The 17441-nt window shown below is 37.9% G+C and overlaps 1 protein-coding gene across 3 annotated transcripts in view; it reads left to right on the top strand.

Moving 5' to 3' along the window:
* The window catches only part of LOC136260749 (uncharacterized), a 40614-nt gene extending 24392 nt beyond the window's left edge, over positions 1–16222 (top strand). The window contains exons 1-5 of one of the 3 annotated variants that reach the window (XM_066054609.1): positions 7124–7479; positions 10598–10687; positions 11804–11926; positions 15415–15827; positions 15880–16222. In XM_066054609.1, coding sequence (XP_065910681.1) covers positions 7152–7479; positions 10598–10687; positions 11804–11926; positions 15415–15827; positions 15880–15906 — 981 coding nt within the window. In that variant the 5' untranslated portion in view covers positions 7124–7151 and the 3' untranslated portion in view covers positions 15907–16222. Of the gene's footprint in view, positions 1–7123; positions 7480–10597; positions 10688–11803; positions 11927–15414; positions 15828–15879 lie in introns of those variants that run through there. The other 2 variants (XM_066054610.1, XM_066054608.1) reach the window with 2 other exon arrangements.
* The last annotated feature ends 1219 nt before the right edge of the window (positions 16223–17441 follow it).

Here is a 17441-nt window from a genome sequence, read left to right as displayed (position 1 = left end):
TGCGCTCCACACAGCCAGGAATGTGCCACTACCTTTACGCAATAAAGTGCAAGCTGAACTTAATCGAATGGAATTACTGGGTGTCATCTCCCCTGTTTGTGACCCCTCTCCTTGGTGTGCTGGCATGGTGGTGGTCCCAAAATCTTCAGGACAAGTGCGAATATGTGTGGACCTCAAACACCTAAATGAGAGTGTCCAGAGAGAATTTCACCCCTTGCCTAGGGTAGAAGAAACCCTTGCCCAACTCACTGGAGCTCAAGTGTTTTCAAAATTGGATGCCAACAGTGGGTTCTGGCAAATACCACTTGCCACAAAGTCACGTCTGTTGACTACATTCATAACCCCCTTTGGGCGTTATTGTTTCAATGTGTTACCCTTTGGCATTACCAGTGCCCCGGAATTGTTTCAACGTTGCATGAGCTCATTGCTACAGAGATTGCCAGGAGTGGTTTGTATGATGGATGATGTCCTGATATTTGGCAAGGATCAAGGTGAGCATGATGCACGCTTAGAAACTGTGTTGAAGTGTTTGGTTTCTGCAGGAGTAACTTTAAACCCAAGCAAATGTGAGTTTTCCAAACCAGAAGTAAAATTCTTGGGACACATTATAAACCACAAGGGTGTCATAGCTAAGACAAATGCAATTCTTCAGATGAGCCCACCCAAGAATGTGTCAGAGATGCGGCGTTTTGTTGGTTTGACCAACCAATTATCCAAGTTCATTCCCTGCAGTGCTGACCTTATGAAGCCTTTAACTGAGCTACTCAGCTCTAAACGCACATACTTGTGGGGACCAAGTCAGAAAGAAGCTTTTGCCAAGGTTAAAGAGGTATTGACAAACACCCCACTTCTTGCACTGTACGACCCAAGTGCAGATACTAAGGTGTCTGCAGATGCATCTTCTTTCGGTTTAGGGGCAGTTATCCTACAAAGATCAGAAAGTAATTCAGAGTGGCGGGCCGTCTCCTTTGCTTCACGCACCATGACTGAGACAGAAATGCGCTATGCGCAAATTGAAAAGGAAGCACTGGCACTCACATGGGCCTGTGAGAGATTTTCTATGTACCTGTTGGGTAGGTCATTTGTCCTTGAGACAGACCATAAGCCATTGATTTCACTATTTGGACAAAAAAATCTAGATGCCTTACCACCATGGGTTTTATGATTTCGTTTACGCTTAATGCGATATGATTACCAGATAATTCATGTTGCAGGGAAAGCTTTACTCACTGCTGACACCCTTTCTAGAGCTCCCCTAAGAATAGAATTCTCAGAGTCCACTGATTTGCAAAAGGCAGTAGAACTGTTTGTTTCTACAGTAATGGAATCTCTTCCAGCAAGTTCTGATCGACTAGAAGGTATACGTCTATCTCAGAGTGAGGACCCTGTTTTGTCCCAGGTAATGCACTTTTGTCAAGAAGGGTGGCCAGCCAAGCACACAGTCAAGGGTATGCTCAAACATTATTGGTGTATACGTAGTGAACTGTCTCTTCATAATCAATTACTGTTACGAGGTAATAGACTTGTGATCCCCATAGGGCTTCAGGATGACATTCTGCGTCGCATTCACCATGGTCACCAAGGAATTGTAAAAGGCCGACTACTTGCCTCAGAATCAGTTTGGTGGCCAGGGATATCACAATAAATCAGTACTATGATACAGAATTGTAAGGAGTGCTGCCAGAATTTCCAGCGTCACTCTGTGTGCTTTCTGGTTGTTTTATTTGGAGCATTCAGCTAGCATTTTGAGAAAAACAAAATTCGTGAAGTTAACAGTGCACCAAATTGTGCAAACTACGTACAAAGACTCAAGCCATTACTCAGAGAAGCTAGAATCATATTAAGTAAACCTATACACCATCATGTTCACCTGCTCATGGAGAGTTCAAAAATCTTCTGTTTCATTTCTTGTTGCCCCTACAGTATGTGTGTCATGTGCATTTGTTTACAATGGTAGATGTAAACAAGATTGTCATCATTTTCTCGTTTCATATGATTATATACAGGTCTAAATATACCTTGGTTGATTTGTCAATCTATGGTGAACAATTTCAATGCTGTAGACTAGTGCCAACAAAAGTTATGGCCTGTAGTTATTTCCTGTATAGTTGCTATACAAGTTGATTTCTTTGCTCTTCCTACTGTCTAGCACTATAATATCAAAACGTTACTCACCACAATAAACTGAAACTACAATGCTGAGAAATTGAAAGTTAGGTGGGTTTTTGCTGAGATGGTTATACATACGTAAGTATGCCACACTACAGCTATGTGTGTTTATACAGGAACCAGAAAAATATCATTTATACACAGAATCCTGTGGAGTGAGGGCTTCTTCCTATATCTTGTAACGGTTGGTATTGATGGTGAATTCTTGCTTGCCCAGTCTGTGGCCTTCTCTCAACCATAGACTTCAGTTCATCCATCCACAGCATCTTTGTTGGTGGTTCTCTTCACATTTTGAACTGTGTTACTACTTACAAAGAAAGTTCAAAAACTAATTCATGCTTCTGCTACATGCCTACTGTACTGCATATACATGTGTTTAGCCATACATGCAATGTCCGTTAACCTGTTGTCATCCTTGATTTCCATCACATTCCTGGCCTGAGATTGGCCAGTTAACTCATGCGTCTAACACTCATTTCCATAGTTTCAATCGATAAATTTGTAGATCTACCGATGGAAATGTAGAGCATTCATAGTGTTGTATTAGTAGTCCTCAAAAAATGTGCACTCTATTAGAGCATTGCAAAAATATACGATACATTTGCAACTTCTTCTATAATCATTGCAGTATCTGTAGACAGGAGCAAAAACATCTTTGAGATATACAGTGTGTAATACAAAAAGTAGTGAAATCCATGCAAAACAGTTAAGAGGGTGTGGCCTTCAAATGCAGGGAGAAAGTTGTAAAATCAAACGTGACAGCCAACTACAATGATGTTAATGCCAATCATTTTAAATATATACAGTAGTGCGAACAGTCTTTTAAAAACTTGGCTGCCACGTTTAATTTCATAACTGCCACACTCTTTGTACAGTTTGGCTGTATTTTGCATTGTATATATGTATGTATTATGTAATGCAGAACTGGTGTACCCTTGTAATTTAATCATTACAGCACCTGTGCAAGCCTCATCATCATCACAAAGCCAGGATCATGATGATAGACAACAGAGTACAGTGGAAAGGGATCAAGAGAATGCTTCGGAGAACTCTACTGATACAACAAGTGAGTAAATTTATTACCAAGTTACTTGTTAGTAAGTGATCAGTTCCAGTACACTTACAGATTCTTAATCCATCTTCCACATGCATGCATTACACAACTTATTGTGTAGCAAAGAAAGTTTTACTGAGATCATACACTGTATGTCTTTTGACTAGTATCTTGTACTATATAGTCAGTTCACATTCACCTGGTCTTTAATGACTCTTGCTACAATGGCCAGCTACCCAAACATTCAGTGGCACTGTGAACCCCTGTCACATTATAATTTCAATATTTTTAGGTATTGTAATTTTGCTTCATTAAATTCACTTGTTTAACTATCAATCATTTAAAGAGTGCAGCATATAGAGTAGAAAGGGCCTCTAGTGTATTTGTTGGTGCAATTTATTATCAGGTGGATTTAGATGGGTTTCTGTGGTTTCAATAGGAATTTCCTTTTAAATTCTAGCTCATTGGCAGTCTAATGTACTGTTGTTGTAAACACTTTACTTTTCACCTCCTAATGCATCAAGATACTCTAATAGAACAGTCAAGTATCTACTCTAATAAAGCAATCAAAGCTACAGCTTAGTCGCAACTTTTGTCCTACAGTCAGCTATAGTTTTTAAAGCATTAGATTTGCTGTGATTGTTAAACAAAGGTACTCTAAAATCCTATCTGAGAGAAATATCCTCAGATGCCAATTATTCACCTACATCAATTTGTGGAAACCCCCTTTTTAAATCCTAGATCTGCCACTGGAGTTAGTCACCGATTATCCAATTACGAGAGATTTGACCTACAACTTGGTTCAGTCTATTCTTTAAGTATATTAATATGACATGTATGTTACAATTAATAGAATACATGGTACCAATTTCCTTTCTACAATATTTTATGGCATAGAACAATATTTTGGTTACAGAGAAGATCAGCTTATTTATCAGCTATACACATAAGGATAACACCAATAATTTTGCTGGAAGACTACATGATGACTTGAAACTTCAAGGATGGGAAGTGTTTATTGACACTGAAAATATAGGAATCGGAGATGAACTTCCGACAAAAATTGTGACAGCTATAAATGATTGTGATGGAATGATTGTCATAGTAACAAAGAACTACACCGAATCAAAATGGTGCCCCAAAGAAGTTGATTATGCAAATTCTAAGGGAAAGAAGCTATATCCATTGTTTCGTGAAAAGATTGATGATAATGCTAAACCATCTTCTGTTCATTTACATATTAATACAACACGTCTTCTTTATGGTAGTTTTTGTGAAGACGATAAATATGATGAGCCTTTAAAGCAGTTAATTGAGTGTATTAGAAAGGTACTATTAAAGATGCTATATCTAATGTTATAATATTTTCTTTCAGGATGCTACAAAGCCCGGATTTTCTTAGGTTTTTATCTTATTTTTGATATCGATGATGTATTTTTATGCTTTTGTAAGTTTGTATTTGGTAAAGTATTTGTTGTTACTTTTGTTAGTAAATTCCTTTTTCACATCTATAGTAATATAGCAAGTGGAACAGTCAGTCACCAGATATTTGGCATCTAAATAGCCTCTGTTATGTGTCTGACCATAATGTTTGCCAATTAAGACATAACTATCAAAAGAAAAGGGACGGAGCCTAAGGAATACAGTGTATCTGTTTGGTTTATGGTTTGTACTGCTAATCATAACTACCACTAGCATTTGGTCGCTAGGAGACACTACATTATTATAACCTTAGGGGGGTGGCCAATACACATAATCATGCATTATAGTAGAACAGAGTTGTGTCTTTTGTGAGGAAACCATGAACTTTCCATGTCAACTTAACTGTGCCCCTAATATATAGGACCATCACAATTTTGACCTTTGCAGCAATTTCATCATTGTTGTCTCTGTCACTGTTAGAACATGGCCCCAAGTTAAAATTAAAAGTATTAAAGCTCTATACCAACCATAGGATCTGGCTTCACCTATCAATACTCATGACACAGATGGCCAACTATAATTATTCACCTGGTCACCCCCCAAATTCTGCAGCTGATTCCCCACCCTCTCCTCCTGAAGGAGAAATCCTAAACGCTACACACACAGATGCATTTCATGCAGGACACAAAGGCATTGCCTTCACATCCTTAACTCAGGTAACGATAAAAATTAAAAGTCATGATCAGTCTGGTCTATGTCAGATTACCCTCAACTCCTTCCCTATCAGTCAAAGGGGTGGCACTTCCTTGGTCAAAGTGAACGTCAAGCTGGAAATTTGCAATGGTCAAAAGACAAGCACATAACTGAAAGTGCATACCATGATTGATACTTTAAGGATAACAAAATTAAAGTGAATATAATTTTACATAACTATAGTAGAATTCAATCAAGTGCATTTTTCAGCAAAAGCCAAGAGTGTCAAGGCTTATTAATTTTTTCACAGAATCTTTATACACCACTTGGAATGATAATTGGGTTTATAACTATCAACTTTACCAGTTAGGCACTGGAGGGTGAACACAGAAAGCAAACCCTGTATGAGGTGTTTACCACTATTGGAGAACAGGATATAGAAATGCCACCCCCTTGCTGGATAGTCAGAGGTACACTGAGCTAGCTATGTAATGTCCCTGATGGAGGAGAAAGACATAATACAGGGGCTTAGTTTCAGGGGTATACCACAGGCTGACAGCCACAGAGTGGTCAGTACAGGAGCCATGGCAAGGCTGACACTACATTATTAACGTATACAGTGTATTGAAAGAGAAAAAAGTTCAGATCAGGAGATCCAGTCCAGGAAGGCTCTAGAGTTAAAAATTCTATATGAGTAGGACACGGCAATACTGATCTTATACTATAGTCTTAGCTTCTTTGCAACACCAGAAGTGCTAGCCACTTGAGCAAGTGCTAGTGTGTCTGACATAAAGTGACCTAGCTAAACATCAAATCTCAATAGAAATAAGATCAGCAGTTAATTTATGCTGGGAGATCATGTATTAAAGGGCCATACCGATTTTCAATAGATGCTTCTGGCTGGGTATTAGTAGTGGGAATTATTGGTTCAAACAAATAGATTGAATCTTAGAAGAAATTTATCAAGACCGGGTTAAGTCTACTAAGGGTGGTTGACTAACTAAGTTAGTTACCATAGACTACTGCTAGGAAGTAGACAGCTAGATAACCTGGAAGGTGACTGGTCAGCGTAAAATTCAAAACATTCAGGTAAGTGTTGTTGAAGTCCATGAACAAAAACCTGCAAGACTCAATCATGTCTCCAGGTATACTTGCCCTGATCATAGATACTAGATGTAAGTCCAGTATCTATGCCCTGCATGATCAAGTGCAGCAGGACGTGGTTTGTTGCGGTTTGGGGAGCTTGACAGAGTCAGAGAGCACATTAATTTTAGGGAGTCTGAGTGACACACACAATCGCTAACACCTTTACTGAGTTTCTGCTGTTCTGCAACACTCCTCGGTCTACTATGTTTAGTCCCACCGTCTATGCACAAGATTGCGTGATGGAGTGCGTAGGTGGCTGGATGCGCTCCCACGTAAACAGTGTTGCCATGTTGTGCCATAAAGCCTGGTTCATAGATTTAGCTATGAACTTTTTGTTTTGTTTGTGAACCTGAAATAATCTATGAATTTTTTATGAACTTTTAGCTTGTCTGTGAACCTGAAATAATCTATGAACTTTTGGCAATTTTAGGTGGCGACCTTTTTCTTTTTTATTTGCTCTTCAGTGCCCTACTAACCCAGAGATCCACCTATTTATAATGTGTTGGCTAGTTTTTGGAAAGTGACTATGGATTTATGAACTTTCTGACTTTTTATGAACAAATTTATTTTCTCACATAAACATTTGGAGCAAATCATCTGACAACACTGCGTGCGCGTAAATTACAATTAGCGCCTATAAATACCCAATTAGTGCTTGTTAGCTGAAATGGCTGACAATCCTATTCTTGCTGCGTTCGAAAAGCATTACAAGAACTTGACGATAGCTCTACCAGCCGTTGCAATGTATCCAACTTTTGTAGGAAAAGGATTGATGAGTGGTACGCAGCTGAATCAAAACTTTAGGGCGGCTAAAACAAACATGGAAAAGACGGTTTTGTTGCTGGAATCGATGAGGGGTGGACTGATGGTTGGCGAGTTTACCGACTTTTTAAAGTTTGTAGAGGCAATGACTGAATATGCTGAGAGTGACAACAGCCCTGTGGTGAGAAAACTTGCAAAAGACATAAAGAATGACTTACCTAGGCTTCCTCCAGGTATTGATCGATTATTATGCACCAATTAATATTTTGCCCCGCCTACCCCCTCCGGGCACAGTGCACGTGGGGGAAATTGTGGGGATTTGACTTTAAAATTCAAATTTTCCACCCATGGAGGACACAACTTGTGGTAAAATCCCCATGTAACATGGCTAAAATATACGGGTTTTGATGATCAAATGGAAGGAAATCCCCAACTAATCCCTAGTAATCCTGATGGGGCTTAATATTGATTGGTTCATACGTTCAACTGTATACAAAAATACATATTTGAGGGTACAGCTTTTTGTGAATCATTCCCATTACACAGTAAGACGCCACACACACTATATACACATCACACACTATGCACATGAATGAAATGCCATCAATAAAAAAGCAAAAACTTTTTAATGGGTTGTCAACAACACTGAAGGTTTTTCATGTCTTGAAAACTTAACTATCTTACCACCGCATAGTGGAATCAAAACCGTAAAGGCCTATAGCATCACTGCATAAGTGCTCTGTATCTTCCTGGTTGTAATTTCCTCACTGTGCTTATCCCTGTAACAGCCACACCATTAATGAAAACAGGATTAGCAGGTTATACGATGTTAATAGTTAGTAATAAGTGTTGTAGTTGAATATTTAACCCACTTGAGAATGAATTCGGTAGCAATAATTTTGGCTGCATGCAATGAAACTGTAAATGCAATGCACACTGTTTAACTTTTAAGTGATAATGGTATTGCTAATGAAGACAAACTATAAAGAAGAAAAAAAATTACCTTGTTTGGATCATTGTTATTATTTGGTGGCTTGACATGTTTTGTTGCTGCAAGTTGTGCAAATATTATTAGGACAAATGTTTTATGAATACAAAGTTTCGGTGTCAGATTACAATAAGATCTTCATTAAAAATGTCCAAGGAAAGAACTGGTGCATGGTTTGGTTTTACTAGATTCTACCAATCAGTCCAAGCAAACTTCCTGGAGATGGTTCACATTATTTGGAAGTTAAAAGGTGTCTTTCTTCTAGTCATGCAGGAAAGAAACTGAAGTCACTTTAACATGTAGGTGCGAACTGAAACATTATATCCTGTTGATGTATGCATAGAAAGTAATACTCTCCATGCAATGTGAATAACAATGTGATAATATTTTAGATCAGTACATTGCCTGTCACAGCAGGAAACATGATCCGGCTAAACCGTTACTGGCAACAATAATCACTTTTGCTTGACCACATCTAAAAGTAGTTTCAGCTGGATGATTTTGGATGACAAAAATATTTTTTAAATCAAATGCTATCCCACTAGGGACCTGTGAGAAGGCAAAAGCCTGTGAATACAGGGAGTCAGAAACATGCTAAATGTTGAAGAATGCAGAAAAAAAAAATCCCCGACCCAGTGGTGACTTGATCCCCTGCAACACACAGTCTAGGCATGCGCTAGAGGAGCCATAACACCTGGGATCTGAGATCTTGTCTGCATTCAACCTCTACTTAATCATTGACTTTGCATTTATCCAGGTGTCTTCATACACCTGTAGGTATAGCTACATGCTTTACTTGTCTGTCATGATGTTAGTGACACTAGCTACTGCAGTATGTTCAACTGCACAGTCGTATGATGAAATTGAAGGTGACTCAGTATATGAATACACAGTTATCATAATTGTGTAGATAGCTTCTTAAGCATATACATACATGTATAGCTAGTTGCTTTCCCCAGCAAAATAAAGTAGAACGGTAAAACTGTTAATCTGCTAACAACATCAAAATCAATTTGCTAATTATATACATTCCTTTTACCACATCAAAAGAATTTTGAGTAAAGTAGAGCACCACTCTACCGCTCTGTAGGAAAGTCCCTGTAATCGGTAGTTTTGCTCTGCCTATAAAGTATGGGTAACAATGTTCACATACACTATTTTGCCATACAGCATTTCATGGCCAGGCATAAGGGATCCAACAAAGTCAAAAGACCACAGTGCATACAAGTAGAGTTGGGTGATATCACAATTCCTACCAACAATATATCACCACCTGAAACATCATGATAATACTAAATATCACGATATTCATACTTAGGTGGTATAGCAAAAATGTTTTCTAAGAAATAAATAACCAGTGCTTTTTGGATATAATTTCACTAGCACTACCATCAAAGAATTGCATAAATATGTAGAATTACACTAAATACAGAAAATTACTGAAATATGATATGACCATATTGCAATTTGAAGATGATACATCAGATGTAAATATCCCGATATACGAAAAGATTGTGATATTGCCCAGCACTACATACAAGACCATGAAAGTTTCAATGTACACTCCAGTAATTAATCATATGGGGTTTTGATAAAGGCAATGTCTAGAGAGTACCTTGGATAGCATTTTACATTGTGTTGTTATGCAGTTTTGAAGATGAGAAAATATGATTGCTTTATTGGAGTATCTCTATCTTATATTTTCAATTTATATTTTGTTGTGAATGCTCTCCATTTCCATCAGCTATGACTGAATTCCTTTGCTTCACATTCTCAGAAGTATTAGCATATATAATGTCCTATCTAGCTCATGCGATACATAAAACTGCTCTATTTTTTTTCTTTGTTCTATGATATACAAACCATGTTGCCTCTTTGCTAGTTGGCTCACTTTCTGGCATTATATAATCCAGACTAAATTTAGTAGCAAAAATGGTTTAGAGTATGCCAATTTTGGTTGACTATATTGGACCTATTTTTGTTACAAGACTTGTTGTGTGTGTGCGTGTGTACGTGCGTGCGTGCGTGCGTGTGTGATGTCTGAAGACTGGACTTGCAAATATTGCTTAAGAGTTTACAGGCTGCAGCTGTTATACTTTACACGGATTCATAGATAGGCCAGTTTTTGCATTTGTGAAGTTAAGTATTGGCTTTGCAGTTTCTGTTATGCCTGGAGGCTTTAAACATCTCACATGCAGACTGCTTTTAGCATCAAAAATTTTCACATGGATACAGAAAGACACAGTTACATGTGCACATGTGTTTATAAAAGCAATTTCAGAAGAACTGGATATATTATGCGTTCCACTATGCTACTTCTGTGATGTATCAAGTGTATTTACTGTCATCATGTCCACCAACAGAGAGCACAGCTGAAGATGTTGATAAAAGAGACAAAAGAAAGTCAGATAACCAGGGAGAATTGGCTGCAAAGAAAATGAAGCATGACCCATGTGAGTACGGCATTTACTGTACAACATGATTGTGAATGTATTAATATTTGACAAATTCATTGTAGTATTAAGTGTTAGCATTGAGTACTGGAGGTGATAGATCGACCTGAAATGCTTTCAATAAGTTGCTACGGAATTTAGAAAAAATATATATATTTAACGGAATTTTCTAGATACTGACTGACTGAGTAACCCTTCAGACAAACATAACTCGATAAAAGCTAAGGCTAAGGACTTGATTTTTTCACTGTTCAACGTCACTTACGCTTGAGAGGTGCCTTTTGGCATACTGCAGTATATACAATTCATTCTTCATGGACTTACCAGTGTCCTCCTTTGTGTCTCATTCATCTTTGCTGATAGCGAAAAGTGTAGATTTGGTGGAAGCACGTGATGGCTTTCCTTCATTATGGAAATCATTTGTGTTTTTCATAGTGGCTACTTTGACTGCAGAGGTGCTTTTCTAACAGTACTTGATTTGTGATGCTGTGTAGCAGATTGAACATAGCTGACAATGAAGCGTAATGAATATTTTCAGATGATAATTGATGTAACCGGGGCGTGCAGCACCATTTCTTTCATTTGATGCGATATGCATGGATTGCAGGGGTGCTTTTTGAACAGTTCTTTATTCGTAACGTTGTGTAACGGCTTTAACATAGCTGACAATGAAGCGTAATGGATACTTCAACTTTTAGACAATAACTGATATAGCTGGGGCACGCAGTGCCAATTCTTTCTTTTGATGCAGTATGTGCCAGTCATAATTATAAAAAAAGTTAACAAACAACTACACACAAAAAGAATTATCAACTAGAGTAGAGACTACAGCACATCGATAAAAAGTACTGGAACAAGCTGGAGTAGTGCATGATATTAAATCACAGTAAAACAATAAGAAGTGTTATATCCCTACTGTGCTTTTTTGTTATGGTATCTAGGGATATAACACTTATTGTTTTACTGTGATTTAATATCATGCACCGGCTTGTTTCAGTACTTTTTATCGATGTGCTGTGGTCCCTACTCTAGTTGAAAATTCCAGTGTACTTGTTTTATTGTTTGGGTGATACTATCTTTTCCTGTATATAAATAAACAAATAAACTCTCATGTAGCATTGGTACAAGGTTCATCATCATCGTCATTTGCTATAAACAAACAAGAACATGATGACGTACAGCAAGGTACAGTGGGTGATGACAGAGAGACTACTTTAAAGAACTCTACTGATTTAAAAGGTGATGAGATCCTTTAAAAATGCATAATAGGTGATGAATCTTATTTATGTACACATGCACCCGCCCATGTTATATCACACCTATGTTGTGCATGTTGTTACACATTTGTACCTCCTTCCACTCATGCATGTACATGCGCATACACATGCGTGTGCATGCACACACAGAGCCTAAAAAGCAAAACCTACGGCAGCCATGTGAAACACAGCTATTGCCATCCAGCAAACCAGCAATGACATACTTGGACATCACTCAAGCACTTGAGGCTTGTGCAGGCAAATACTTAGAGGCAGGGCTAGTAACCTGTGGGAGGACTGGCAAGGTTGTCATGGAGAGAGATCACAAAACCTGAGGTTTCAAAACAACCCCAACATCGCTAAGCGAGACAAGGACAGTTGGGCATTTGTTTCCCCAGTAAACACCAGGTACTGGTATCCATTGATGTTACAGCTGGGTGGGCTGCTTCCCCAGTTGACACCAGGCCTGGGTAGACTGGAGTAATCTGAGTAAAGCTTCTTGCTCAAGGAAACAACAACACCAAATTGGCATAATCAGGTATCAAACCTGGAACTAGAGGTGTACCGATATGGGTTTTTGGCATGTACCGATATCTGATATTGATGCCACCAAAAGAAACCGATCTGATATTTACATTACAAACAGAAGTCATGGATGATCTATGCAAAAGTGTACATTACCCACTCTACAACAACTTGTGTATAATACTATATATTCCATTGCTCACTCTATGCCTGTGGTGGTGGTGGCTTGGTTTTCTATTGTGCGATCTGGACATACTCCCATGAATCCTTAAATGGATATTTCTGCATTACTCCGCATTTTAATGGCTCGTGCGAAGGCTGGTACAGCAAGTTTTCTTGGTTATCCTCTGACTGTTCTTTTTATTACAAAGGTACTATATAATTTCTTCATTTTTAAAGACTGCGATAAGCTTTCTAGCAGCAAACACAATAAAATTGTGTGTTTATATGGCTTCTCACAGCAAGTGCTCATTGGTAGAGTGAACAATAAGCCACTGGCACTAAACAGCCACGTGAATAACGTAGAAAACCAATATATAATTCATTTATGTACAAACTATTGCTACTGTATAAATATTTGTGCTGTAAGCTGACAGAAGGACAAAGTGTGCATGCTGTACCATCTTGTGCTGAAATGTCTGCCTTGCGCTTTTAGTCGTGACCATTCACAGTATGCTGGATACCCCTGTGCCTGGAGTTGAATCGGGTAAAATCATCTGACGCTTTCAATGGGTGTATTACAGCCTGTATCAATCTGCATCTGTTGCTGTCTACAAGCTTATGTGGACACCGAATGAGTATATGTTCTAGTCTAGTCTTGCAGCAGGAACTTGCTGTCATGTGCCACACCCATTTGCATAGCCATACTATCAGTAAGGTGTATTTAAGTATCCACAAAGCCACACTTGGCTTGTCAAAACTGACATAATAACTACCATCAAAAGCTTGGACTGCAGTGTCACAAAGTATGAAAATAATTTTAAATTTGGCAGTTTGGTGTTGATTTACCAATAACACAGGCATGAGGGTTTTACCTGATATGTATGCTTGAGGGCCGCAGTCCCAAGGACAGAGGGCATACGTACATATCAGGCAGAGCCCAAATGTTCCATGTTACAGCTAATATGTAACACTTATCAGGCTGATATCCTGTACAAGGTGATCAATCACCCAAGCCAAAATGGGTGCAGCCACTGGATGTATTATGCATACCTAAAATTTTCAATTATGGGTCAGCAGCTAGTGTGTTCTGATTACGTTTGATTTTGATGAACAGACATATCCTAGAGATATCATGGAGAATTTTGGTTATGCAAGTTTAAGTGACTCCAAATAAATTTTCTGTTTCCCATCCTGGACTTGAGCATATTTGCGTGCAGGCGGGCGGTCCATTTCCATTATTTCATTATAAGATTGGCAGCTTTTCAAGCCATTATTTGTCTGGCACAACCATAAAAAGCTGCATAAAAGCATGCTTAAGCTTGTTCCTTCCTTTTTAAGTTGCAAAAATAGCAGTTTGTGCCAACTTGATAGTACTGCTGACATGTGAGTTGACACTGTTTCAAGATGACTTTTACTGAGCCTGTCAGTATGCAAGAGTAACTGGTAAATAATGGAAGAATACGGAATAATAGAATATTTAGAGCTGACAGTAACCAGATGCAGGTGGTGGATGGGAAACAGAGAATTTATTTGGAGTGGCCTTAATGTTTTATTCAGTGCTATTGAATCGTTTATGGAAAAAGTATGGAGTTTACTAAAGGCCTAGATAAGTAAGCCTGCTTGTAAAGTGGTTACTCTGTGCAGAGTGGTAGCTTCATAACATGTGGAAATGAATAAGCTATAGCACTATTAGCCCAACGTTTTTCAACTTGTAGGATGGCAAGGATAACAAAGCGCTCTTTGTCTGAGTGGTTTTCATGGCAAAATTCAAGTTGTGCATCCTAATCACATGAGTATTAATCGATCCCCACAACCGATTTCGGCCTCAACATCTATGTAATCACTGCCTAGTTTTAACCCAGTTACATTTCATATGTAGCCCAGGTGGCTCCTTTGATCTGAGGTGTGAAAGTGTTACATGTAATAGTTATACCACAGCTGTGAGGGATTTTGCTGATATATACACCTGGCCACAGTCCCGAGGGGTAAGGGAGTACACATCAGCAGAATCCCGACACAGTAGTGGTATAAGTCACTCAAGGCACACTCACCTGGTAGGTGAAAGAACTACATATCACTCACCCCATTTGTTTTATACACTAGCATTTGATGATTGATTGTGGTTTCAATAGCATGGGCAAATAGCTCTTAGAACGTTATTTCTACATCATTATGTTTCAACACACCCCAGGAACTTTTGATTGTGGGATTGATTTTTGAAGTGTATATACTACATTAAACCTTCGCAATTGTGGCAGTAAGTAAGTTAATACATTAAGTTGAGTACTTAGGGTATAAGTATGCATCCATGCATTGCCCAAGTGATCGTTTTATAGATTTTATTCGTCTTAGAATAGTAGTTTAGTTACTGTCAATTCATCTAAACTTAACAACTACACTGAACCTTGCCTAATGTGTAAACTAAAACCCACAACGAAACTCTCCGTGTCACTCAATAAAATGAGTCAAAGTGTTTCGTATCTTTGAACTGGTTGGACATCAACGTCATGAACAAACCGCGTTCCCATGATATTGCCCTGGTAATATCTAGATATTTCCCAGTGAATATGCGAGTTAAGCCCTGAGTGGCACCTTTGAACACCCACTCTAAAGTGGTATATATATATATATCACTTATACCACAACTGTGTCGGGATGTTGCTGCATCCTTACCCTTCGAGCCTGTGGCCCTCACAATTCCGGTGTATGTCAGCAAAATCCCTCACAACTGTTACATGTATGCGGTAATTATACAAGTTTTAACACTACTTTATCTATTCACAGATCAACCAGCAAAGTTAGAACTGTTTATCAGTTACGGACGAGAGGATATCACCAATGATTTTGTCCAAAAATTACGTGATGACTTAAAATACCAAAATTGGAATGTGTTTTTAGATACTCACAACATAGATCATGCTGAATCACTTTCAGATAAATTAGCTAAAGAAATAAGCAAAAGTGATGGTATGATTATCATTCTTTCAAAGAAATCCTGTAAATCAAAATGGTGTGAAAGAGAAGTCAAATATGCAGATCAGGAGAACAAGAAGATATTTGTGGTAAAACGTGAAGATATTGATCCACCGCCTTATTTAAAATTTATTCTTGGAGATGATCTTTGGTTTAGCCTTTACGATGATGATCAGGAACAATACCAGAGTGTTTTAGAGAAAATGATCAGAACTCTTAAGAAGGTAATGCCAATTACTTTTCAAAAATGCTTGATCATTTATTTTTCTTTTTTAGTTGGAGCAAAGCAAAAACGAGCACTAACACTTTTTAGTTACATTTTAAGTATATGTGTATTTTGGTAAACACGTACATGTAGCTATAGTATATCTTATCTGTTTGTAACTTTGCAAGTAACCTGGCACGCATACATGCGTGTTGCTGCCATCACATACTATGTATATCTTTCTATAACCTCTAGCTCTTTAATTTTACTGTTTTGTATCAAACTATTTTAATACACATTGTATGTACCTTATCCACTGTTGTAACTATTACTGCACAACATATCAAAAACAGTATGCTTTTACTTTATAAACAATCTTAGAATACTTTTATGCAGTGTTGCATATTAACATGATATGACAGTATATGTTGTTTAATGTATTTTCGGACAGAATGTGCTACTCTTGGGAAAATCTTGTATCACAATGGAAAGCCAACACATTTGCAAATGATTGAGTTGACTGGTTCACTTTGTTTTGTATCACCTACTTAATAGTCTTATGGATGTTCTATACCATATGCGTATTTCGTACCATGCACCTATGGTACATACCGTACGCTTATGGTATGTACCATATGCGTATGGTATGACTTCTAACACTTGTGTTTAGTTTTTGTACATACTTTTTTTTGCAGGTAGCCGTATAGTTTGCTGTTTCTGTCATGATTTTTTATGCTTCTGCTGGACTCCTGGGCTGGGCTATCTTGGTCCATTACATGTACTACACTTCCTATATTTGTAATTAATTTTTGATTATAATTTGTAGTTAATTGATTATTCTTCACTGTAATTTTTCTGTATGTGATCAAGTTTCACAGGCTGTACCTTTAACCTGTAATTAATAATACAATAATAGATCGAGGTACTCTAATAGAACAGTCAAATACTCTAATATAATAGTCAGACTTTTTTTTAAAAATTAATGTATGTATGCTTGGGAGCAGTGATGTAGCTACAGAATGCTAACTTGCATAACATTTTTACTTGAAGTTTTACTGTTTCAACTTGACTGAAGTTGACAACCTTACCTTGGACTCGTGATGTGCTATAGTCCTCTTGCAGAAATGGAATTTACAGTTTACCAGAATATCCTTGTTATAGTCTAGCTAGATGCCACAAAGGCAGCATCGGTAAGAATTGATGGAATAGGGCCAAGAATATTAAAGAGTTGTGCTCTATTACCATATGCATTCCTCTCCATTAACTGTTCATGAACTAAGTGCTTGGAGCAATGTGCATGCATGTAATATCAAATTGGCAGTCCATGTTATTATCCTTGACATGAAGTATATGGTGAATATGATTAATTTTAGTCAACAATTATGGGCCCATATCACCTTTATGCAATAATCATTAATTTGAAAGTCATGAGATCATAATCAACTTCATTTCTAAGTTTCTTTTCTTAGTGTACATTGGCATACTCCAGAGCAGATCAGCCCTCCAGCACCTTTATATGAGTGTTTTTGGACCGTGTACATGTTTACAATAACTCTGACAAGCAAGATAGCTACTTAGATATAAAAGTGTTAGACAGTGTTCTCCATAACGTGCTTGGTAAACTTTATACTGG

This window comes from Dysidea avara, chromosome 7 (assembly GCF_963678975.1).
Source record: "Dysidea avara chromosome 7, odDysAvar1.4, whole genome shotgun sequence".
Classification (NCBI taxonomy): domain Eukaryota; kingdom Metazoa; phylum Porifera; class Demospongiae; order Dictyoceratida; family Dysideidae; genus Dysidea; species Dysidea avara.
This window is presented reverse-complemented; position numbering and strand designations above follow the sequence as displayed.